This window comes from Sinohyriopsis cumingii, unplaced genomic scaffold (assembly GCF_028554795.1).
Source record: "Sinohyriopsis cumingii isolate HCF-2022 unplaced genomic scaffold, ASM2855479v2 utg002917l, whole genome shotgun sequence".
In the NCBI taxonomy this organism is placed as follows: Eukaryota; Metazoa; Mollusca; class Bivalvia; order Unionida; family Unionidae; genus Sinohyriopsis; species Sinohyriopsis cumingii.
In genome coordinates, this window is record NW_028316337.1 from 456,303 (window position 1) to 483,052 (window position 26,750).

General features: G+C 34.9%; 1 protein-coding gene across 18 annotated transcripts in view; it reads right to left on the minus strand.

Annotated features, from left to right (window-relative positions):
* The window catches only part of LOC149769964 (bromodomain adjacent to zinc finger domain protein 2B-like), a 131,947-nt gene that overhangs the window by 90,919 nt on the left and 14,278 nt on the right, over positions 1-26,750 (minus strand). For 17 of the 18 annotated variants that reach the window (XM_089949591.1, XM_089949604.1, XM_089949598.1 and 14 more), the window contains exons 2-5: positions 12,018-12,139; positions 9,940-10,164; positions 7,054-7,245; positions 861-1,210 (exon numbers count right to left, since the gene is read on the minus strand). In XM_089949591.1, the coding sequence (XP_089805717.1) occupies positions 861-1,210; positions 7,054-7,245; positions 9,940-10,164; positions 12,018-12,087 (837 nt within the window). In that variant the 5' untranslated portion in view covers positions 12,088-12,139. The remainder of the gene's footprint in view (positions 1-860; positions 1,211-7,053; positions 7,246-9,939; positions 10,165-12,017; positions 12,140-26,750) is intronic. The other variant, XM_089949608.1, reaches the window with a different exon arrangement.

The window sequence follows — 26,750 nt, forward strand, 5'->3', positions numbered from 1 at the left end:
TTGCTTAGAACCCGTATACAAACAAAAAAACATACTGAAAAATTATTTATATTCACACACACTTTAACTAGTCTACATGTCAAATTTTTGACGAATGATCATGAAGTCGACAAATTCTGCCATATTACATCACTCTCATATTCTTCTTTACAAATTTGAAAAGTGGTGTTGATTTTGTCTGTTTTCTGATTGGATATGTTTGGAAGTTTAAAAACACCCATCTACTCTAAGTCATCCATAAGTCAAACTGAAAAGCCAATTTAGCTTAATACCTTGAGTACAGACTAGTCCCTAACTAACTATCAATATAATGAATCCATGAGACAAAGTTTCATATTAAAGAAACTCATCTGTTTTCTTGAAAATGGGTTGCATACAGTTGCTATGAATAAATAGAAAATCAGGAAAGTAATGTAGATCTATGATGGACAAATTAAACTCTTTTTATGCAGCAATTATTCTCAAATTTTTATGATGAGTGGAATTAACGAGATGATAATATAAAAACAAATACAAAATTTGTATTGCTTCTTTTTTTTTTTTTTTTAATGTACTGGAAAAGAGTAATCCATATACAGGCAAGCAAAAGATGAGAAAAAAGTGTAGTGATTATGCCAAAAGCATAATAGTCTGTATGTACGAATTTCTTTAAAAGCTTCACCACAGTACCCTAAAAAGACTCAACACAAATCATACAAAATATACAGGCAACACTAAATACCACTTCCACAAAGAAGGTTGGGAATAAAACAATAACTGCAAATCTGTACAACAGAAATGGTTTGATTTTATCTATATGCATACTGTATAGGTAACAAGAAAATTCATGTCCATGAATATTGTAACAGAAAGCTTCTTACCTTTTTCAACTTTTCAATCTGTGTAGGTGAGAGAAGAGAGGTTCCTGAAGTTCCTGGCTTGTGTAGCCCTGTCAGCAAAGACAAATGCATGGGGGTCTGTTTTAATGACTTCCGCGGACGCCCCCTTCTTCCGCTACTATTGGGGCTTATTACTAATGAGGTACTGTTGTCCCTCCCACTCAATGAGGGACTGGTGACAGGGGTTGGTGAGGTTCCATTGGTTTTATTGGCACTGCTGCTGGTGGATGAGGTTGCTATGGTAGTGGCTGCCTTGGTGATGGTTGCCTTGGGTGACATTGAGACTGATGTGTAGATCGGAGAGGATGTTAATAATCTTAATTTTTTTGAGCCTGAAAACAAAAATTACACTGTCCTGTAATAGCATAAAATGTTATTTTCACTATAAATTTTTTTTTATAACTTTCCATACTGCTTCATATACAAATATATTCCATTACAAAAATATGATGCAAACTTATTTTCAAATATTTCAATTTTCTACATGCTGCACAAGCCTTATCTCATATATGGAGACCTTGTTAGTCCAAACTTGATGCTAAAATTTTGAATGGCCTCTAAGTTGAAATGCTTTCTATTAAATTTGGTCAAATTCAGCTGAGTGCCTTTTAAGAACAAGTTGTTTCAAAATTTGTTCTATTTTGGTATTGGTGCTATATTTAGATAGTGGATCAGCCTCATCTGACAGATGAAACAAAACACCGCTACTGAGTATCAATACGATTTATGATACACAGCCTATAATATGATACATTATCAATACACATACAACTATGAAAGGTCAGGAAGTGGTAGGTGGTGGCTGTTTATTTGTGTTGACAGATCGGTTGTATCTGCCGCACGCAGATTACAGACAGACATAGACTTAGCGTCTATTTATATGCCACTATCATCAATGACGTTATACAAAAATATATTTTCAAACTGACTACACATATATGATCTGAATTCAACCTTTTAGGTTATTCTGGGCAGCCCTATTTGACCAGATTTTATATCTGTCTCGGATGAATTCTCAATTTGAAGAAAAAAGCAGATTAATAATTATTCATGACAGCTAAAAATGAAAGTAATTAGTGTAAGGTAAGTATCACTTTGCATAGATTCTTCTCTTATTTCATCAAAATGTGTATCGGTATGGGAAAAGTATAAATTGCATTGATATACAATGTATCATTCCAGCATTAATAATAATAATAATAATAACAATAATGAGGACTTTGTATAGCGCCTAATCTTTAGAAGCTCTAAGCGCTTTACAACACCTATAAGATAAAAAACATATAATGATATGATTAAAAAAACAAACATCATGAAATTAGAAAACAAAAAAACATGCTGAGAATATTTAAGGTAGGAAACATTATTAGGTCTTTAAGTTTGTTCTTGCAGTCGAAATAAGTGAGATCTGAGAGCACTCTTGAATGGGATCACTGTGTCTTTGTGTCCATGTTCAGTGGGCAATTCATTCCACGTTGCTGGGCCCTGGTATGCAAAAGAATGCTGTCCATATGACTTTGTTTTCATAGTGGGAATAATGAGTATACAATTGTCTGAAGAGGAGCGTAAGTATCTTGCTGGTGTGTAAACAAGGGTGCGGTCGGATAGGTATGTTGGACTTGAGTCCAACAGTGAAACGAAGCACAGAGAACACATTTTGTGTTTCATTCTGGATCGAATGGATAGCCAGTGTAGGGTACAGAGCAGTGGGGAGGTGTGCTCTGATTGTGATACTCTAAGTATGATCGAGCAGCTGTGTTTTGAACTTTTTGAAGTTTATAGAGCAGATATTGAGATGAACTAGACAGAATTAGGTTACAATAGTCCAGTCTTGAAAGTACTAATGAACACACAAGTGTTTTAGTGGCATCAACTGAAAGATATTTGCGAATTGAGCTGATGCGTCTCAGCTCAAGATATGCAGCCTTGCATATGTTCATTACATGTTGGCGCAGTGTGAGAGTACTGTCCAGAGTAACGCCTAGGTTTCATACTGATTGTGTGAATTTAATGTTGATGTTGCTGATATTTATTGTTTGAGGTAAAGGATGTGAATGAGAAAGTCTTTTTGTTGTGATCAGAATGGCCTCAGTTTTATCATCATTCATCTGCAGCTTGCTACACGTCATCCAGCTGAGTGGTCTAAAGCGCTCACCATTCCGGATCACTGCCATCTCACCTCTTTCTGCGTATGTTCGAGTCCAAGGCTCGGCTAGCGTGGGTACGTGGGAAAGCCTGCCAGTAGCTTCTCATGGGTCGGTGGTTCTTTCCTGGGTTTTCCAGGGTTCTTCCTCCACCAGTTATACTGGCCGCCATATATGGCCTATCTTGTGCTGAAAAATGGCGTTAAACCCTGGAACAACAACAACATGTCATCCATGATTTCACATCAGAAATGCACTTCTCTACACCTTGGATGGTAGCATCAACTTCATTTGGGTGGCTAGATTTGTATATTTGGGTGTCATCAGCGTACATTTGGATGATGATCTATGACACTTGAGAGCGACTGAGTGTATAGAATGAAGAGAACAGGTCCAAGAACAGACCCCTGTGGAACAACACAACATAGATCAACTGGGCTGAAGTGTATTCCATTTGCAGATACAATTTGTGTCCTGCTGACCAAGTAATGCTTGAACCACAGTAAGGCTGTATCATGAATGCCAAATCCATGCTGGAGACAGCAAAGTAATATATCATGGTCTATTGTGTCAAATGCTGCAGACAAATCTAGGTGGGTGAAGACTGTAATCTTTCCGCTATCCAATGCAGAGAGAATGTCATTAACTACTTTTAGAAGAGTAGTTTCAGTACTGTGGCAAGGGCGATATGCAGAATGTACATTGCTAAAAAGACTGTTTTAATTCAGATATGAATGGGAGATTAGAAACTGGGTGGTAGTTCTTTAAATCATTATGGTCTAGTGTTGGTTTCTTCAGCAGAGGCTTTATTTACAATGGCAGTTTTGAAAAATGATGGGAATTCCCCAGATGAGAGAGAGGTATTAATATCAGTTAGTGAAGGCAATACTGGCATTCAAGCAGTATTGATGATGGAACTGGATCAATCACATGACTTTGGAGCGCTCTTCATCAGAATTGTACATACAAAATCCATAGAGACAGGTTCAAATGCTGCTAATGGTTGCCGCTCAAATTCTGTATCCCAGTTGTATGGTAACGACGAGTCAATTGAAACTGTGGTGTCAATCTTATCTCTAATGGTTTGTACTTTGTCAAAGAAGAAATTTGCAAACATGTCCAGAAGGTCGACTGGAAAGAAGGTAGTTGAAGTGGTGTAGAATAGTTCCTTGACATTAGCTTGTTAGTAATCTCGAAGAGCTCTTTGCAGCTGGAACTTTCCTTGATCTTAGTAGTGTAGTGGGCTGATTTCGCTGCATGGACTATATTTAGCCTTATTTCATAGAAATTATATCATATTGTCGTATAAATCTAGAGGCACTTCATGTCATGCTACTTTCTGTAAATTATTTCTAAATTCTGACGAAAAACAGCTTTTCAAAACAATTTTTAAAAAAATTGTATTGTATAATGATTGCCATATTTGATGGCAAATCAACATCATTCATATTTGCTTGAAAGGCCTTTGTGGCATTCTTTCAATTTTGATCAGACTCATTTTGAGTGGTTTTTCTTATAATGAAATGTTTTAAGGTTTATATATAATTCTAGTAAAGAAAGCCATATTTCATGACAGGTCCGGATCATTTGTATGAACTTGAAAGCACTTCAAACCAGAATGCTAATGCCAAACTTGCCTGCAATTTGTCCATTGGAGTTGAAGTTACCAATGTTTGGCACAACCCAAATGCACAGCCACACCATAAACACAAGTGAGCAAAAAAATAAGTAAATTGCTCTCTGAAAATCTGAGTACTTAATAAAGAGAAAATTGATTGCCATGTACACTTACGATTTGCATAAAAAGGTGAAAACTCTAAGAAGCGGGTAATTAATGTAAATAAACCTGTTTAAATAAGTAGTCAACTCAGTCGTTCTCTCCACGCTTAATTAGTCTACTATCACACTTATAAAACAAAATATCAAGAAACCATACTTTCCTAACTGACTTTCACTTCTCCTTTTGGCTGCAAAATGTTTGAATTCTGTTACTCATTCATTAATCCAAAGTTGTTAATCTAATGGCTCATTGGTATGATATAGGGCTAATTAAGTTGTGTTGTCGAAAAATGTAGTCATGGAAACAGCTCTACATTATTCAAGCTCAAGGTTAAGACATAACTTGTACACAAGTGAAAATAAAATGTAAAATGAAGGTGCTTAGTCAATATTTATTTATCCAACAAATTTCTTTCATCTGATGATATTAAAAAAGGGCAGACTGTATTTCAAACAAAGATTAAATCACACTGAAAAACATTAAAAATATTGTAGCAAATCTGCAAAGAAAATATGTGACAATGAGCAAAGTTACTGCAAGTTGAAGTTCTTATAAAACATTCTTTGCATAAGCTGCGTCCATGATCAATTCATACAACTTAGCTGTAATTTACTATACTGAGTATTCTTTGTGAAGGTTGATATTTGTAATGTAATATATAGAAGAATCTTTGCATAAGCTGTATCTACAATCAACTCCAACCACTCAGTTTTAATTTATTACATCTACAATTTTTCTTAAAGATTCCATCCATGATTAAGTTGTATATTTAGTTGTAATGTACTATATCAAAAATCTGTTGTGTAGACTGTACCTGTGATCAATTCCATACCTCTTAGTTGTAACGTACTATATCGAGGATTTTTTTAATAAAAAAGGGTGACGAAAAGAATACTGTAAAAGTAATATGCAAGCAAATATATTGCAGTCCAATGAGGGTAACAAAGGAAATAATATATTCATTCTGGACATGCACAGTTGAAACAATGCTGGTTTGAGTCAGTAGAACTAATAACAGCTGCAAACTTAAGTAAATAAGCAAACTTTGGGAGCAAAAGAACCTGCAAGATATAAAGTCACTAAATCTGTCAAATATTTGAATGGCTTCATCACAATATTAATTTGTTTTACTTATTTACAAATATTACAAATTTAGAAATCTCAATATCCATATTTACAATAAAAATTTCAAAATTTACAAGAGCTGAGGGCCCACAAATGTTCTTTGTGGGTGTGTGTCTTTAATTTTTGTTTACTGTTTCCCTAAAATTCTCAAGTTTGAAGACATAGGACTGCTTTACACTTAACTAAGAAAATACTATGAATGATGCAGAGAGTATCCAAATGATCCAGTCTTACTTATGAAAGTCCTGCTGTACACAGTATAACCTGGCTAACTCTAAAAGATTCACTACTTTCTTATTCCATGGTGTTCCTGGCCTTGTATATTGTAATGTTATTATTACCAGCTTGTAACATCCAACCTCAAAAAGTCTGACCAAAAAAAAAGAAAAATTCACAAGCAGTAATTTCCTAGATCTATCACAGAATTACAATTCCTTAATATTTTTATATTATGGGTCAATTCACTCTTCAGGCATTCAAACAATGAAGAACCACAATTACTTTCTTATTCTAATGACGTACTGTCATGATCATATTGAAGGTAGGAAGCATATGTGAATGCATACCAAGCATATGTGAATCCATACCAAGTATATGTGAATCCATCACAAGTGTATATGCAAATGGATCACATGTATAAACAAGTCCATCCCAGGCTCAGTGTATCCCCTAGGGGTGCAAGACTGAGAGTCAAAAATCACCTTGGTTTCAAAACTGGGGGTCAGACTGAGTAAAAAACAAACTTTGGTACCAAAAATGGGGGTCAAATTAAACATTTGGGGGTCTCTGAAGTGCAAATGAGGGTAAAGGGAAACAGTGAATCCCAGCCATAATTGCAATTACAAATATGAAATGAACTAGAAGTCTATCTTATGAAAGACCATCAGATCCTAATAAGTTAGTTTGTATTGTCATGTGCTTCCTTCTTTTCAATACCACTTTTAAGAAGGCAATATTAAATTGATAAAAATGCAGAGAGATAACAAAACAGGAGATAAAAAGCAAAACTCTAAATATTAAATAAGAACATGGAAATATTAAATCATAATTTAAAATGCCTAAAATAAGGCAAGGTCAAATTGAAGAACACAATCAATAAATGAAAACAGCCAAGCATATGGCTTACTGTTAAAGCTGTTGTTGATGAGGTCATTGGTAACCTTAGCAATGACCCCAGGGTCAGGTGTTTGACCCTGAGTTACAAGTACAGGACTAAGAATGTTGCCAAGGCTACCAGTGAAAATATTCAATCCCAGACCATCACCAAGTGCAGGAATAGGCGCGTGTCCTGAGGATATCTTCCACCAGTCTTCACCACCTAGCAGGAGGTCAGATCATATCAAAATTATTCTGAAGTGCTACATTATCACCATTAGTATCTTATACTATTATTGTGCAATTACAATGCATTGTATGACATGATCTTATACTATCGGTGTGAAATTGCATTGCGTTGTATGACATTATCTTATATTATTATTGAGCAATTACAATGCGCTGTATAACATCTTATACTATTAGTCTGAAATTACAATGCACTGAATGACATTATCTGATACTATTATTGTGCAAATACAATGCATTGTATGACATGATCCTATATTATTACTGTGCAATTACAATGCATTGTATGACATGATCCTATATTATTACTGTGCAATTACAATGCATTGTATGACATGATCCTATATTATTACTGTGCAATTACAATGCATTGTATGACATGATCCTATATTATTACTGTGCAATTACAATGCATTGTATGACATGATCCTATATTATTACTATGCAATTACAATGCATTGTATGACATGATCTTATCCTTCATGGGGCAAGTCAATGAATTACTGAGAGAGAAGACTCTCTCATGAGAAAAAGGTAAAATTTAGTAAATACAAATTATAATAATCTTACATACAAAATTTGCTAGGAATTCAGAATTATCATTGTGATTCTGATCAAAGGTAGTTCACTAGAAATTGAGTTATTTCCCCTGCAACATAGTCAAACATTTCTGAACATGCAATTTTGTTTTTATCATTCAAGCAAGATAATAAAAAAATCTAGCTTCACCAGCTTCACTGTCTACAATATATATATATATATATATATATATATATATATATATATATATATATATATATATATATAATTGTGTCATGAAGAAGTATGATTTTAATATGCAATTACTGACTTTTTCTGTCCCTAGAGAAAAGAAGCAGATTATGAAGCCAACTTTCATCATCACTCTTTAAGATGGAACCTACCATAAACTGAAATGTAAATGGGCAAAACCCCTTCAAATATCAGTCATGATACTTGTATTTTTCTATCCATAGTTATTTAGGAAGGTAAGCATATAATAGTCATGAAATGTGCATTACACGTATAATGTTTATGGATGGGGTGAATTTGTTTTCTTTTTCTCATTCATATTCTTAAATCAATTCCTCTTTTTCAGCAATATCAATACAACGTAACAAGGGTTTCAGTTATGGACGGAATTTATATACAATTTCTTACCCAAACCACAGGCCTCCTTAAGCGTTTAATCAATTTACATCCAGCAACAAAAAAGGCTCAAAAGACCAATAGAGAGAGATGATATTTAAAGGCCCAATATAAAAAACAGAGATGATATTCAAAAGGCACAATAGATCAAAACAGAGATGATAGTTAAAAGGCCCAATAGACCAATAGAGAGACGATATTTAAAAAGCCCAATAGACAAAAGCAGATATGATATTTAAAAGGCCCAACAGACCAATAGAGATGATATTTAAAAGCCCAATAGACCAAAGAGAGAGACGACATTTAAAAGGCCCAATAGACCAAAAGAGAGACGATATTTAAAAGGCCTAATAGACCAATAGAGACGATATTTAAAAGCCCAATAGACCAAATCACAGAGATGATATTTAAAAGGCCCAATAGACCAAAACAGAGAGATGATATTTAAAAGGCACAATAGACTAAAACAGAGAATATTTAAAAGGCACAATAGACTAAAAAAGAGATGACATTTAAAAGGCACAATAGACTAAAACAGAGATGATATTTAAAAGGCCCAATAGACCAACAGAGACGATATTTAAAAGCACAATAGACCAAAAGAGAGAGACAATATTTAAAAGGCCCAATAGACTAAAACAGACAGACAATAATTATAAAGCCAGACAGACAACATTTATCATAACCCATCATTTCCGGTCTAGTACAGACAGATAATATTTAATGTAACCTGGTCAGCCTCAACCTAATAAGTGGAGCTATATTTTCCCCAAACACTGTTCCACCAGATGTTATGTAAAATGAAGGACCTTTTCCAGATCTTGCTTGCAAGTTTCGTTTGTATGCAGCCGTTAAGAACCAGCACTTCAATTAAGTTACCCCTTTCATCAATGCATTTGCATGGATGGTCAGATTATTCTAAAATGATGCCATAATGGACCTTATTCAAGAGTAGTCAGTTACTATAGTTGAACAAGGTCACACTATATTAACTTTAGCACTAGATATCAGAAATTCTACTGGGATAAATCGTACAGGAAAAGCTAACCTGTAAGTTACAACAGTGGTCCACAAAATTCATGAAAATATGAATATTGCAGATTTTCTACACATCTGACCTTGACATTAATACATGTATAAACAAAGCAAAATTTAATTACTATTAGTTACAGTATGAACTTTTCTCTAGGTTGCTCCTTACCTCAGCCTATGCTCTTTTTTCTTATTTTATTTTACAAGATTCTTCAAAAATACTTTTCTACCATGTTTTTTTTTCCAAACGATTTACAAACGTTTACTGACAAATCTAACCTTGCCATTATTCACTAATCTTTTCTTTAAACAGCTACTTTAAATGAAGATGACTTATGGTCAAACATCCTGAAAAGTGCAGTGCAGTATAGATGTGCCAAATGGAAGTCTGGGAAGCAGACATATTTGTCTCCCTTTACTCTTGGTACTATTGAATGCAGTGCACTCCCTTTATTCACCTCATACCCACCTGCTGTAGAGCTAGGTGTGCTTGACCTTGCCAGAGAAGAGGAGGTAACAGATGATGTTGATGTGGGAAGGCCATCACCAAAGCCACCAAAAAGTGAGGTAACAGGAAATGGTGATAGATGACTACCAAGCATGGAGAATGACATCAGCGGATGGGTCAGATGGGCAAATGGCAGACTAGAGGCTGTTGATGCTAGTGACAGTGCTGCACTGAAGGGTGAGGAACCTGTTGATTGGAGGAAATTAAGAAATCAAGCTCATGTGCAATTCATTTGACATCAGCTAATGACATCTCCGAAATGTGCATAAAACAGAGAAAACTTTCATACAATACATAACACAGTATGGAGCATCAGAAAACAATATTATGACTCACCTGAGATGCAAGTCAGTACAGTAGAACCTGTCTTGAAAGACCACCTCATCTGCCAAAAATTGATGGTCTCTCAAGACAGGTGGTCTCTGATAACAGGTCATAATGCTATACAATCAATAGATTTGTGCAACGAAAATGTGGTCTCTCAAGACAGATGGTCTCTCAGAGCAGTGGTCATTTCAGGACAGGTTTTACTGTATAAGGTTTCCTTTAAATTAAGAAGCAGGCTTTATGGAAGTTATTGCCAAATGATGCTTCCCGATAAGGTCACTAGTACACAATATTCTGACCACTTTACCTGGACGATGGGCAACCTGGCAGTTTCTCCTATGTGTGATCACCAAAATTTACCATTTTTAACAAGGCACACTGAAGCAAAGTCAACTTATAAATCACAAATATTGAAACAGTAGAACCTGTCTTGAAAGACCACCTCATCTGCCAAAAAATTATAGTCTCTCAAGACATATGGTCTCTCATAACAGGTCACAATGCTATACAATAAACAAAATGTGCATTGAGAATGTGGTCTCTCAAGACAGGTGGTCTCACATAGCAGTGGTCTTTCAAGACAGGTTTGACTGTACTAACAGAATGTTTGATCTGCATTCTGTTTATGTAATTTTCATAAAAGTATATTGAGATTCAATGAATTTATTTAAACTTCCAAAGACCATATAAAGTCAACGGTAAATCTGCCAGTTTACCACAAATATGGCTGATGATGTCATTCAGGAACTATCTATAATGAATAAAGAAACTAAATGTTATAATTTCAGAAATATAAATAAGTCACAGTGAACTATTTCTAGAAGCAGAGATGGGTATTCCTTCAGATGAACATGTGACTCACCTTTTGTGCAAACTAGTGCCTTACGATTTTGTTGTTGTTGTTATAAGGCTTAACACCATTTTCAGCACAAGATAGGCTATACATGGTGGCCAGTATAAATGGTGGAGGAAGAACCAGGGAAAACCGCGAAAACAACCACTGACCCATGAGAAACTACAAGCAAGCTTTCTCACTTACCGGCCAAGCCTGAAACTCGATCCCATGCAGACAGAGGTGAGATGGCAGCAATCCATAACGGTGAGCATTTTAGACCAGTGCCTTATAAAATGGGTATTAAATCATCTTTTGACCTGAATATGCTGTTAACGGTCATTGTAAATAGTAGTCAGACTTATCTGAATACAAGCAATTTTAAATCATAACTAGATTTAATCAAAGTTGTCATGGTTGTAAGGACCTAATTTCACCAAAAATATGTCCTCATCTTCCAAATTATCACACAAAATCGACGAAATTTAAAAATTTAACTGTCTAATGAAAAACCTAAACTTAAAGAAATTGTTAATTGATTATACAGAAAGATCTTTTCAGAAATCAAGCAAACGTCTATGGACAAACCTTAATAAAAAAAGACACTGAGTGTGTTTATGAAAACTTAGATGTAACAATGATGACATTTATTTGTGATTCAGTTGCATTATAGTCATGACATTTTTTGTTCGGAGCTTACATTAATAATTGGTGTGCTGTTTATTTTAAAAATAAAATATGCCAGTGTGCATTATAGTGTTTTTGCATAATCGTGTAAATGAGCATCTTGGAAAGGACTGGACCAAATGCCCCCACTTCTTGCAATGGGAAGTATAAAAGCATATGAAAAAAAACAAAAAAAAACACAACATTAACATACCAAGCACATTGCTGGAGGTACTAAAGATGTTCTGGCCAGGAGTGGGGGAGGATTTATCTCCCTTTTCCATGGCAATACCGTATTTTCAGTCAGGTCCTGTCCAATTATAATTGGGCTTCTTTCTGAAACACACAAAGCAATAATGAAAGAAAAGATACAATATAAGTACATTCAACAACTACTACAAAATTTCTTCAGCAATATTATCTAGGAAATGTTAAGAAAATTCTACAGAAGTATTATCTAGGAAATGTATAGAAAATTCTATAGCAATATTATCTAGGAAATGTTAAGAAAATCCTATAGCAATATTACCCAGGAAATGTTAAGAAAATTCTATAGGAATATTACCCAGGAAATGTTAAGAAAATTCTATAGGAATATTACCCAGGAAATGTTAAGAAAATCCCACAGCAATATTATCCAGGAAATGTTAAGAAAATCCTATAGCAATATTACCCAGGAAATATTAAGAAAATTCTATAGCAATATTACCCAGGAAATGTTAAGAAAATTCTATAGGAATATTACCCAGGAAATGTTAAGAAAATTCTATAGCAATATTACCCAGGAAATGTTAAGAAAATTCTATAGGAATATTACCCAGGAAATGTTAAAAAAATTATATAGGAATATTATCCAGGAAATGTTAAGAAAATCCTACAGCAATATTATCCAGGAAATGTTAAGAAAATCCCACAGCAATATTATCCAGGAAATGTTAAGAAAATCCTACAGCAATATTATCCAGGAAATGTTAAGAAAATCCCACAGCAATATTATCCAGGAAATACTTATAACATTTATGTATATAAATGGTACTCATCAGTCCATGACTGTGTGTCCTTTGTAATCAGGTGTCCATTATATACAGTTGAAATATTCAGTCCAAACATTTAAAAAGGTGCCATATTTGAAACACTACCTGCCATAAAAATGCACGTACCCATCCCATTTCTTTTTGTCACTATGCATTTATCATGCATGTACACATCCCATTTCTTTTGGCTACTGTGCATGTATCATGGTTTGTTAACTATATGGATTCAATCATTTCCCTAAACTGATCTTGCCTGTACTTTGTTCTCTACAACCATTTTGGAGGGAAAATGAGCTTTCAGAGTGGAAAGGTCCAAACATAGGCAAAGACAGCTAACACATTCATTCACACGTACATACACATTAATGAGCTTTCTGTGTGGAAAGGTCCAAACATAGGCAAAGACAGCTAACACATCCATTCACACGTACATACACATTAATGAAGACATTCATTATGATGAGCTTTTGTTTTCTATAAATTTACTGGGCTAATATTTTGTATGTAATGTGTGTATTACAGAATACAGTATATTCACTTTCTAACACAACATTTTTACACTGTTGAGAATGACTGTTCTATTATCACCATCACATCTGATGTCAGAAATGTGTTACCTACATCCCACCATTCCTAGGCTAGATTAAAGATGTTCATATATGTTGTGTTGTTTATCAATACTGGACCTGCATATGGAGGTGCAACTATTTCATGGTACATGTTATTGTATTAGACAATATGTTACTATGTATATTTCATGGTACATGTTATTGTATTAGACAGTATGTTACTAGTATATTTCATGGTACATGTTATTGTATTAGACAATATGTTACTAGTATATTTCATGGTACATTGTTGTACAGGCAATATATGTTACTGCATTAACAACCTGTCACTATGCAGGTTTCATGGTATATGTTACTCCAGCAATAATAAGTCACTATGTGTATTTCATGTCACATGATATTGCATTAATAACACGTAACCCAGGAGGTTTCATGTTACATGTTATTGCATAAACAACACATAACCCAGCAGGTTTCATGTTACATGTTATTGCATTAACAACACGTAACCCAGCAGGTTTCATGTTACATGTTACTGCATTAATATCATGTAACCCAGCAGGTTTCATGGTACCTGTTATAGAATTTACAACATGTCAGTCACTTATGCAGCTTTAATGACACATGTTGTTGCACAGAGAACATCTTGATTATACTTCTACATTTAAACAAATTAAGTAAAGAAAGCTTGAAATTAAACTTTGACACAATATTTCAGTTCCAGAGTTCTACAATTTTTGTTTCTCATAGAATCCTCAAAATTAAAAGAAACATTTGCTATAACTCCTTATGAAATACTGTTGTAAAAATCTGGCTGGTTATCTCCATCAAAATGGTAAATTTGATGAAGGAAAAGACGCACATGATTTGCCACCAAACAATATACAATTAGTATGACAAATACATGTATAATACTTCAATATGATAGATATCTGTCTGTTAAGTGCAATTTGTGGCACTGGTAAATGTCACATACATACATACATACATACATACACTAAATAAGACACAGAACCATCTGTTACGTGCAACATGTGACACCAGTCATGGTCAGCTGCGCATGTGAGAACCCTAATGCAAGTAACTATATGTACACAACACACACACATGCACAGCACTATGGGTTTTCATAAATATTTATAGCAATAAAACATGGACTGCCCCAGAATAGGGTGGACAGCTTGCCCACATTCCAACCTTTGAACTATGCATGATTTTGAGACATCCATGCATTCAACACAAAGAAGGGCTATGTTTAATGTGCACAAATAATCAAATAATGTATAACACAACCATACTGACTGGGATTTCCTTTTGACAATTGGTTCATAACCTAAATCTCCTGCTGATTACAACCTGGATTAACAGATGTTATTAAACTGCGCTCTGTGTTGGATTATTGGGTAATTTATCTTGTAATAAATAAAATGTACTTCAACTAATAAATTTAAAAAATCCAATTACTATACAGTGTATAGTTCTAGCTAGATATTTATCTGTCCTGCACAATCTTCAAGCTCCAGGGTTAAAATTATATGAAATATTGGACAGGGGTACAGTACTGAGAGCTTCTTTTGTACACTTACGGGGTAAGTGGGGTGCAAACCATTATATACAAAGGAATTTTTTATAATTTGGAGTTGGTTCCTAATGAGGTTCCAAACTCTCGACAGGGTTTGACAGTTTCTGTATGAAACAAATGCAAAATTTATGGATTGACGAAATCCAAAACATTTGTAGGCATATAAATATTCAACCTAAAGTGTATCAAGGGGAGGAAATGCACCAACTGCTAATTTGACAGATGGGATGACCCTTGTTCATGAATAACTCATACTTGTTTGGTAAAATTCTATTCAAAAGCAGAGCCTGAAAATTTGGTATTTTTAAAAAAATCTTTTAAGAAATCAATGATTCATAGACAAGGAATGAAATACGTTATATACTGGTCAATTATTTTTAAAAAATTCTTTTCCATTATAACAATGGATTTACTGCAAAAGAAAATCTGGAGTTGATTGAGAAGTAAAAAATAAGCAATGCTAAGGTGGGAATCTTTCAAATATTGCCAGCAGAAGTGCAATTATTATATTTGCTTTAAATTAAAGTGTCCTTAAAGAAAAGTTTATGGACAGTCGTGGCTCTAAACAATTTCTAATGCTGATATGAAGAAAACACTTAAACCATTGTGACTCACAACAGGTGGAGATTCTCTCAAATGAACAACCTACCTTGTTTATTTCAACTCTAGACCACTTGCCTTTGACAATAGTTAAATCGAAATGTACACGACCTACATCTCGACAAAATTACTGGGAGAAACAGATCCCTGTTTCTGTGAAACGGACAGTGAAGCCCCTTGCTTGTTCACTTCAACATTACATCAACTCTTAAGGCCATTTTCAGCGCATTTAGATAGCGTGTACATGACCCGTCGATCAAATCAAGTCTAAAATTGCTGGTAGAAAATTGTGATGAACAAAGACTTGTATCAGCCATTTCACTAATCCATATCTCTTCCCCACATGGAAAAAAACAACAAAACAAAACAAAACCGATCAATGCCAACTACAACAGTTTCTGTAGACTAAGAGTTGGGGTCTTGACTCGAACGCCATCAATACAATTCCTCCACTATTCTAATTCAGTGATTAATCATACCAACTTGTGAGATCTTCAATAGCTAACTACACAAAGGCAGATTTTTATTTGCTCTCAACTCTAGAGGATAAGGTGACAGAAAGGTGACATACATTTAGATACACGTATACATATATACATACAGACTAGATATTTATACAGGTAAACTGGTCTGCTAGGTTTTTAAATCTATATATCTACTGTACCTGGCACTGAGGTAAAATTCACGTTCATGAACATATAAAAAGTTGAATCATAATGGCGAATCACCTGTTGTCACAATGCTGTACTATAAATAATTAACTGCTTTAGCTTCTCTCTGATTTGACACTTGGAAAACACTGCATAGCTTCCTATGCAAGACTTATATGGGATAATTTAAATGCATGGTACTCTGCTTTTGTGGCTGCATATATACCCGGACAGACCTGTAAATAATGTGTTAATTACTAGGAACATTCTACATACATTACATCATACCTGAGAAGTGTTTATTTACCAATGGAAACATGTTTGCAAATTAAATATATGTATCATAAACGTGTGACACTGCAAAGGGGTTAATTATTTTTAAGACAAAAGCGTGAATAAAGTATTTACTCTAATAGTTTCGAATTTAAAAAAAATCAACATTTTAGTTTTAATACAAAACATTCTAAACTATATTTGTAATGAAATGTCAACTTTCTAATATTGTAGATAACTCTAAAAGTACAGGCCAATTTTGATGGGGTGGGGGTAGGGGTGGGCCAGGGATTTCTTTTAATGTCTATGCCTAAGTAGCTTGAATAAAAATATTCTTGTTCATTCTTGAGGTTTGAATGAAAATATAGCTGCCCCCCCCTTCTCATATTATTTGATTGGTACCTAAATAAGAAAAAAATAATTTTAATTTCTGAAATTTTCCCTTCCTGTAATAAAGTATGGTATACATTACCACAAATTCTATTAAGAATTTTTAAAAACATTTTCCCCCATTATTTCAAATTAGGCTCAAATATTTCTTTACAATATGGTGATATGTTGGCAATAAAGTGGGAATTCCAAATTTTACTTCATAACCTTGTCCAGCAAAATACTGAATATTCAACTGCCTGAAACACAAAAAAACTGATTGGGTATTATGAACAAAAAATAAAGATTTTTATATGTTGTTGTGAGCATAGACCCAAGGGATAAGTCTAATTTGGCAGAACATGAAAAGAGATGAGGGATTACGACATGCAGGGATGGGGAATAGGATATTTGAGGTCATACAAGGAATGTAACACAGTTGTATCAAAACCTGTCTAAGTGGATGCCTTCATACAAAAGAAATTGGTAATATACAACATTTTAGAGTCCACTGGCTTCATTTCATCATTTATTCTCCATATAAAGGACACTTGTAACAAAACAATACAATTTTATGGTCCCCCAACTATTTCTCAACGGACAATACAATTTTATGGTCCCCCAACTATTTCTCAACGGAAAATACAATTTTATGGTCCCCCAACTATTTCTCAATGGAAAATACAATTTTATGGTCCCCCAACTATTTCTAAATGGACATGTTTTCTTAAGTTTATAATTATATTGAACTGAAATGCTAACATTTTTGTTTAACCTGCCACTTTATTTGCCAGAGAAATACCACATGCAACACTGGATCCAGTCCATCATGGTCATGAGTTCAACGCCTTAATTAACCCCTAAACAATTATGGTTGCCATTAGAGAAGAGAAGGCTAATCTTACCAGCCTTACTGACAATATAATAAATGTTACATGTCCAGGGTGGAGTGGGTTGTTTGAGGAAGTTGTACTCCAAATTCTATATGGTATAAAAATATGTACCATCTTTTGATCCTCTTACAATGTACAAATCTGTACAATGTGCAGTGAATATTATCAACTTTAATGCTGGGGCAATGTAAACTTGCACAGTGTGCAGGAAATATTATTCAAACTAATGCTGGGACAAAACAAACTTGTACAGTGTACATTCACTATATTAAGTTTAATGCTGGGGCGATACAAACTTGTACAGTGTACATTCACTATATTAAGTTTAATGCTGGGGCAATACAAACTTGTACAGTGTACATTCACTATATTAAGTTTATAAACTTGTACAGTGTAGAGTAAATAATAATGCTGGGTCAATACAAACATATACAGTGTGCATTCAGTATCATTAAGACACAATACTAGGGTAATATAACACCAGAACGCTAAAAAAAACATGCCGATTGTAATATTTGAAGAAGCCATCAAAAACCTCCATAACTGATTAATGCATGCATGTATATACAGTATGTATATTGTTGTTGTTGTTGTTATAAGGTTTAATCCCATTTTTCAGCACAAGATAGTTTATACATGTTGGCCAGTATTAATGGTGGAGGAAGAACCCGGGAAAACCCCGGAAAGAACCACCAACCCATGAGAAGCTACTGGCAAGCTTTCTCATATATCCACATTGGCCAAGCCAAAACACATGCAGACAGAGGTGAGATGGCAGTGATCTGTGACGGAGAGCGTTTTAGACCACTCGGCCACCACAGTATGTATGTTGTTATTGTTGTTATAGGTGTTAATGCCATTTTTCAGCACAAGATAGGCTATACATGGTGGCCAGTATTAATGGTGGAGGAAGAACCCGGGAAAACCCCGGAAAGAACCACCGACCCACGAGAAGCTACCGGCAAGCTTTCTCACATATCCACACTGGCCGAGCCCAAGACTCGAACCCACACAGACAGAGGTGAGATGGTAGCGATCCGTGACGGACAGCGCTTTAGACCACTCGACCACCACAGTATGTATGTAAGCATGCATGTATTTTTTTGTCTTCATCTATCTCTCTCTCTATTATAAGGCACAAAAGTTGGAGAAAAGCGGGGTGGGGGAAAGCAGTTTCCCTTACTTTTCAACCAAGAGCAAGATCATTTTCGTCAAAAATAAAAAAGGCCATACAAAATGAAAGAATGAGTCAAAAACAGTTTCTTCAAGTGAAAAAAAAAGGCAACAGGACATTTAAAGCGAATTCCACTCCATCTCAAAACCAAACCCTAAATAAAATGCTCAGCATCTTAAGAACACAATCCTTTTCAAAGTCCATGCTTGTAGGACGTTTGACAGAACACTCACTTTGGCATCAGTGAGCATGTCTGTACATCTGTCCAAACCCTGGAAAAAGGTCAAAATTGGCTATGCTCTCATTTTACTCACTGCTGCCCATGACAATATTTCCTAGTTTTTCATAAACAGGCATAAACAAAAATATGGCATCAACAAACAAATTAAATAAGCTCCTATACATGAAACTAAGTTCTCTTTTATTGATCAACTGATCAATCACTGATAGGGAAAATCAACCGGTGTAAAAAATCATGTTGGCTCAACCTTGTAATAAAAGTTTACTCAGATTAGCAATGGCTGGTTAAGCAGGTTTATGCATATTCATGAGTAAAAAAGAAATTTGAATACAGGAGCCACAAGTGAAAAAGCAATTGGCTCATGAAAATGTAGCAGGGCATCTATCATTTTTAATGTATCTTACTCTGTTTTAACGCTGTTTTATTTGTAACATATAATATATAATTTACTTGTATAATATGCAGTGGCAGTTCCTGGACTATGCTGTATATGGTTGGGTACACGTTTATACATGAATAAATATACTATAACATTACACAGAGCAAAAAACAATTAGGAAGTGACTCAGTTCAGCTGACCAGAAGGTCAAGTCAGCTGGTACAGCAAAACTGACCAGAAGGCAATGACTCAAGTCAGCTGGTACAATATGTGACCAGAAGGTCAAGTCATTCATACTTTTACGCTCATTTTAGAGAATTAGAAACCAGGACATTACTGCCTGTTTTTAATTCACACAATTTAATAAATCAGTAAAACTTAATACAGAAGCTTAATAGAACAGCAAAATGCATTTGGAAATTGCAAAAATCATTAAAAACAAATCTTTTTCACGGCTGGAATTTTTTAAAATGGTAATGACACTGAAATTTTCCAAATTTTAGTGTTCAAAATGCCCTGTAAGGATGCTTGGCAATCCTCCATGCCACATGGCAACCCTTTATGAAACTTGGCAACCTTTCATGCCACATGGCAACCATTTATGAAACTTGGCAATCTTTCATTCCACATAAATTCTGATGATTTAATTGTAATTATACACTGCTATGCAGGGCTAAGTAAATATGCTGATACAACAGATCAAGTGTTATAAGTACTGTATAACACTCTCATGACATATATTTATTTATCCCATGATCAGCTCAGAGAGCCCACATTGTCATTTATCAAGAAGTCATGGGTTGATCTAAATCATCACTGGCTATATATTTCTTGAAGAAGAACAAAATTAGAAAGTTTGTAACAAGTCGAGGGTGAAATTTTTAAATTGATAAAAATTTTAACAAGCTGTGGGTATAATTTTTAAATGAACTATGTTACATATAAAAGCTTGCTACACAAACACTGAAATGTCAGTGCCTGATTTATCTATATAGTTAGCAGTGGGAAATGGTTAACTTTAAAAGCTTGATGAACCAATCAGCCACAGAATTTAATATGTCGGAGATATTTCTATATATATTTCAGCAGATTTGGTTAAGTAGCTTGTATCTCAAGACCTATAGTTAGCTGGCTGATTCTCCTATGTCATACATGGACACTTGGATTTTAGTAATCAAAGAGGGTTCCATAAGTATTGGACACTTGGTTTGTAGTAATCAAAAGAAGGCTCCAATAGTATTGGACACTTGGGTAGTAATCAATACTGGGATCCAATAATATTGGGCACTTGGTTTGTAGTAATCAACTGAGGGCTCCATTTGTATTGGGCACTTGAGTTGTAATCATCAGTGGGATCCATTAGTATTGGACAAAAGTTATTATAATCAATATATAATTATATTAGTATCGGTATTTGGGCACATGAGGTGTAGTAATCAACAAAAAGTTGTGTTAGCATTAGGCACTTGGATGTTGTTGTTGTTAGCATTAGGCACTTGGATGATGTTGTTGTTAGCATTAGGTGCTTGGATGATGTTGCTGTTAGTATCAGGCACTTGGATGATGTTTTTGTTATTAGCATTAGGCACTTGGATGTTGTTAATAGTATTAGGCACTTGGATGATGTTGTTATTAGCATCAGGCACTTGGATGATGTTGTTGTTAGCATTAGGTACTTGGATGATGTTGTTGTTAGTATTAGACACTTGGATGATGTTGTTAGCATTAGGCACTTGGATAATGTTGTTGTTGTTGTTAGTATTAGGCACTTGGATGATGTTGTTATTGTTGTTGTTAGCATTAGGCACTTGATGTAGTAACAACAAACAGTTCTATTAGCTTCTTGATTCTATTAAATTTTATTTTACTTTCCTAAGAAGATTTTTTCAGAATGAGTTGAATAGTTTTCTTTTTTATAAAAATGTTTATATTCAATAACTAAACGTCATAATTGAACATTCTGTCATTTGGTTACTATTGTAAATAATCTTTAATTATGCATTAATCATCATGTGACAAATTCAAGTTGTAAACAGTACCACATATACACACCTATATGTCAGGTCTAACTGCAAACACAGACCATGATCTGACATTGCATAATGCACCAGAAGGTCAGACCCTACCTTGACTAACCTCCATGTTTAAACTTTGTTTACTTTCCTTATGCTGTACTTGAATACCATGTTATCCCACCATTGACAGGTTTAGAATATAATGGTAGCTGAGGGGCATATTTTGACATGCAGACTTTGTCCCAGATAAATGTGGTCAGTTTTGGAGTGCTATTAATACATAATACAGTGGAATAGTACTGCCTTATGCTTATGCTGCCCATGTATAATGCAACAAGATGACCAACTTGACCATTATTCAGACTGGTTTTCTGAATGACACAAGTATCCATTCTGTATAATTGCCTGAAGTAAATCTGATAGAACAAGAAACCAGTCCATCTTTGGCTAATCATATTGATTTTATTATATTAGTTTTCACCATAAATGTAGCTAGCACCATTACTGCAGTTAGATTATCACATCTCCTGCCATCATGTACAAGTCACATCTTGTCAACACACTTCCAATCAATTCAAGCTTAATATGGAGTGTTCAATATAAATTATATATGGTACATTATATAATATAACCACATGAAATCATGTGATAGGTCTAGATAGCTTTTGAGCACAAAGTTTGCAAGATGTGTTAAAGAAAACAGAAAGCTACACAGGAAAAATTAAGTTTCTCAATGTCAAGAATTTAGAAAATGATGTTGCTGGAGTTAACATATCGCTCCGATGGCCTATGGTTAGAGCATCTGCCTTGGATGCAGGAGGTTGTGGGTTCGATCCCTACCAAAGACTTATAAAATGGAACTAACAGCTGCTTTGCTTGGCACTCAGCATTAAGAGGTTAGTGTTAGGACTGGTCAGCCTAGTATCAGGATAATGTGACTGGGTGTGACATCAGGCTACATGTCTGCGGCATGATGCCCCACTGCTAGACATCACTAGAAACTGCCACACTGCAGACATCGTAGCAATATGACAGAATTTTTTTAAAGCTAAATTTTCCAGTCATATTGCTATGATGTCTGCAGTGTGGAAGTTTATAGTGATGTCTAGCACTGTGGCATCATGCCACAGATATGTAGCATGATGTCCCACCTGGTCACATTATCCTGACACCAGGCCAGCCAGTCCTAGCACTAACCTCTTAATGCCCAGCACCAAGAGAAGCAGATGATAGTACCATTTTTATAAGTCTCTGGCATGACTTGACCAAGGTTTGAACCTGTGACCTTTTGCATCAGAGACAGATGCTCTAACCGTTTAGGCGACCGGAGTGGTACTGAACTTTTGTTGTTGTTAACACCATTTTTCAGCACAAGATAGGCTATGCATGGCAGCCAGTATTAATGGTGGAGGAAGAACCTGGGAAAACCCACTGACCCACGAGAATCTACTGGCAAGCTTTCTCACATACCCACACAGACAGAGGTGAGATGGCAGTGATCCATAACAGAGAGAACTTTAGACCACTTGGCCACTCGGGGCATGTAATACATGGATAAAAAGTGTGACACACAAACCACCAAAGTGTGGACAAGTTACTATTAGAAGCACCCTCAATTATCATTTGAAATTAATCATTTTCTTTTCTACCCGAAAAGGTTATAAATCTGTAATGATGTCAGCTACACAAAATGACTGAGAAAACTTCATTAGCATTTTTCCACAACCTGTCGCTATTAAATCTGATCTTCTGTATACATTGTGAATACACACATAATGACAGCATGACTTATGCCTGCACAATAAACTAGTCCCTTTTCTGTCTTGTTAAAAAAAACAAGCACAGCTACAGCTATTATCCAGCATGATTGGCCATAATGTTGCCTTTGTTCAACAAAAAATTTAACATGTCCTATCAAAAAGGAAAAGGGGGGGGGGGGCAAATTATATGAGAGTCACTTTTTCAAAAGAAGGGTTTTTTGCTGTCCATGTCTGCATTATACTGCATTATTATCTTGTGGCAGTAATAGACACAGACAGTTTCATATTTCTATCCTCAAAAAAGAAAACATAATTGCTGAGGATTAAGTGTTAAAGTATGCTCGACCTTTTCCTCTAAAACATCTCTTCCTGAGGCAGCTATTTTCTATATTTATTCCTTACATCAGCCTATCTTGTGATGATATACAATAATGGGTATATGAAAGCAAAAGTATTGATTCATTTCTTTAAAAAGAATTTAAATTTTAACTTCAGTTAACAATATATTTGTTTGCTTGATTATGTTTGATTGACCACCTTTTATTTAGTCCATATATATTAAGAAAATGAATCACCATTGTGTACTCATTTATTCCACAAGAATTTTGTTGTTCTCATCCCCCACCCCCACTCAATGGGGGGAATTAATTTACACAACTTACTTCTACTCAGAGGTTGCCCTGACTGACAGTTTAAGTGAGGAATTTTAAAGAAATGAGGATTGAGGCAGATCCTGACAGTTTAAGTGAGGTATATTTATAGAAATGAGGATTGAGGTGGATGAGGGACAGGAAGGCAAGCATAAGGTTTACTGAAGGCATACGAATGGGAGGTGGAGAACATTTTCACCTTGCAAAAGCACTATTAAGTTGTTGTTGTTGTGGGGTTTAACATCATTTCTCAGCACACGACAGGCTATACATAGCGGCCAGTATTAATGGTGGAGGAAGAACCCGGGAAAACCCCAGAAAGAACCACCGACCCATGAGAAGCTACTGGCAAGCTTCTCACATACCCACATTGGCCAAATCCGAGACTCAAACCAGCACAGAGAGAGGTGCACTATTAAGTGTCAAGCAAATAAAAAAAGAAAGAAGAAAACAAACACTTTTACATATCTTCCTAATTTGCAGGCCTCGAATTTAACACAAATGTCTTGGTAGTCAAGTCAGATCAATAGAGAAATTAACCAGTTCTTCACTAGTCCTTCCCACAAACACTGACCGTCTACAACAAATACTCCACTAGCCACTGGTCTACTGAAACTATGAACAGCCATTGAAGTACTAACATTATTAATACAATTCTGACCACTGATATTATTTTTAGCAACTGAACTACTGAAATTATTAAAAGAGTGTTGAAATTATGAATAGCCATTGGAGTATTACTGAAATCATGAATGGACACTGAACTACCGAAATTATGATTAGACACTGGACTACTGAAATTACAATTAGCCACCGGACTGCTGAAATTATGAATGGCTATTGGAGAATTGAAATCATGAATAGCCACTGGACTACATATACTGAAATTACGAATAGCCACTGGACTACTGAAGTTTCAAATGGCTATTGGGCAACTAAAATTATGAAAAGCCACTGGATTACTGAAATTATGAAAAGTGATGGTATTGAAATTATGAATAGCCACTGGATTACTAATATTATGAATGGCTTTTTGGAGTAATGAAACTATAATTGTCACTGAGCTACTAAATACATGAACAGCCACGGGACTACTGAAATTATGAAAACTACTAATCCAACAGGTCAGCAATGTTTCCTCTGGCTAGCAGATTACTGCAAGTCTGGAATCCTGGTTCAGTTAAAGGCCAAGAATTTCTCTTTTTCCAAAGACTACACTAATGACACACTAACTATAGGGAACAAACCAAGAACTAGAAAAACACGAAAATATCGAAAATAGAAAACACCCTAAAAATTCATAAAGCTACAAACTTTTAACTGGAGTTTTAAACTATGAAATAATCTATGATTTACAAAAAAACACAAGTATTATATATATAAATGGCAACTTAATAAAAAATTTAAAAGAATATATTTTATCCAAACAAAATGTTAACACATAACAAAGAAACAATGGCTTCAATGTTATCAAGTTATTCATCTCTTCCCTGAATTGAGAACAGCAAGCTCGTTATTTATAAATATAATTTGCTTGTAACAGAATACAAGAAAGGTGGCCTATCTATATTGACTAGAACAGTTGTAGCTGGAAGACTGGGATGAGTCATAGATGTTATGTCAATTATAAAACAGTCTTCTAAATATGTATACACCAGTTAGTTCCACTCAAGGAAATTATATTTACAACTAGATTATATATAAACTAGCTGGCTGACTGAGAGACTGAAAGAATAACTTGTGATTTATTAAACCTGTAAATATAAAGAGAGTCAGTGATTCAGTCTACTGTAATCTTACTCCACTCCAATTTCTAGCCTAAAATACTGTCAAACTCAAATAATTTGAACATATATCTCTCAAATATTCAAAATGGTTCCAATAGCTAACTGTATGGTCTCTGCATTAAAGCCACAATCATATGCCTGAAACCTCAAAAATACAACCAACGAAAAACTGATGAAATATCTGGTCAAATAGCACTTGAAGGTTTTGAATTAATTATACTGTACTTGCAAAGAAACATCTTTTTCATGGATTCTCTAGTACATAACATTAAGGTCTGAACACAAGTCCCTCCATGGGACTGACACTCTACTGGCTAAAAAGAATTTACAGGAATTCAAGATAAGATCATTTCTTAATTTTAAATGATGACTTGAAAAACAGCTCTGACATTATTCGGATAAAACAAGATTTAGCTGCTGTGATGGTCATACTGGTCATAGTGTGATGGTCATACTGTGATAGTTATACTGGTCATACTGTGATGGTCATACTGTGATGGTTATACTGTGATGGTCATACTGTGATGGTCATACTGGTCATACTGTGATGTCATACTGTGATGGTTATACTGGTCATACTGTGATGGTCATACTATGATGGTTATACTGTGATGGTCATACTGTGATGGTTATACTGGTCATACTGTGATGGTTATACTGGTTGTCAAACTGGCACCATTTTCATTTAGAACCAAATAGACATCAACAGTAGTCTTGAGGGGAAAACTCATAATGTTGACACCCAAACCAACTACAATAATAACAAGGGCATTAGAAAAGTGATACTTTTGTCTTACCAATGCTGTTTCCACTGAACAGACATACACTCCAATTTACAACCTCAGCCCTTATCTTTAAAATCTTTAAAAAAAAACCAGTGCTATTTACCAGCGATCTGTCTGGCACCGACACCAAACTACATATTGCAGGCACTACTTACAACAACATAGGAACCACTAAACCTTGCAATA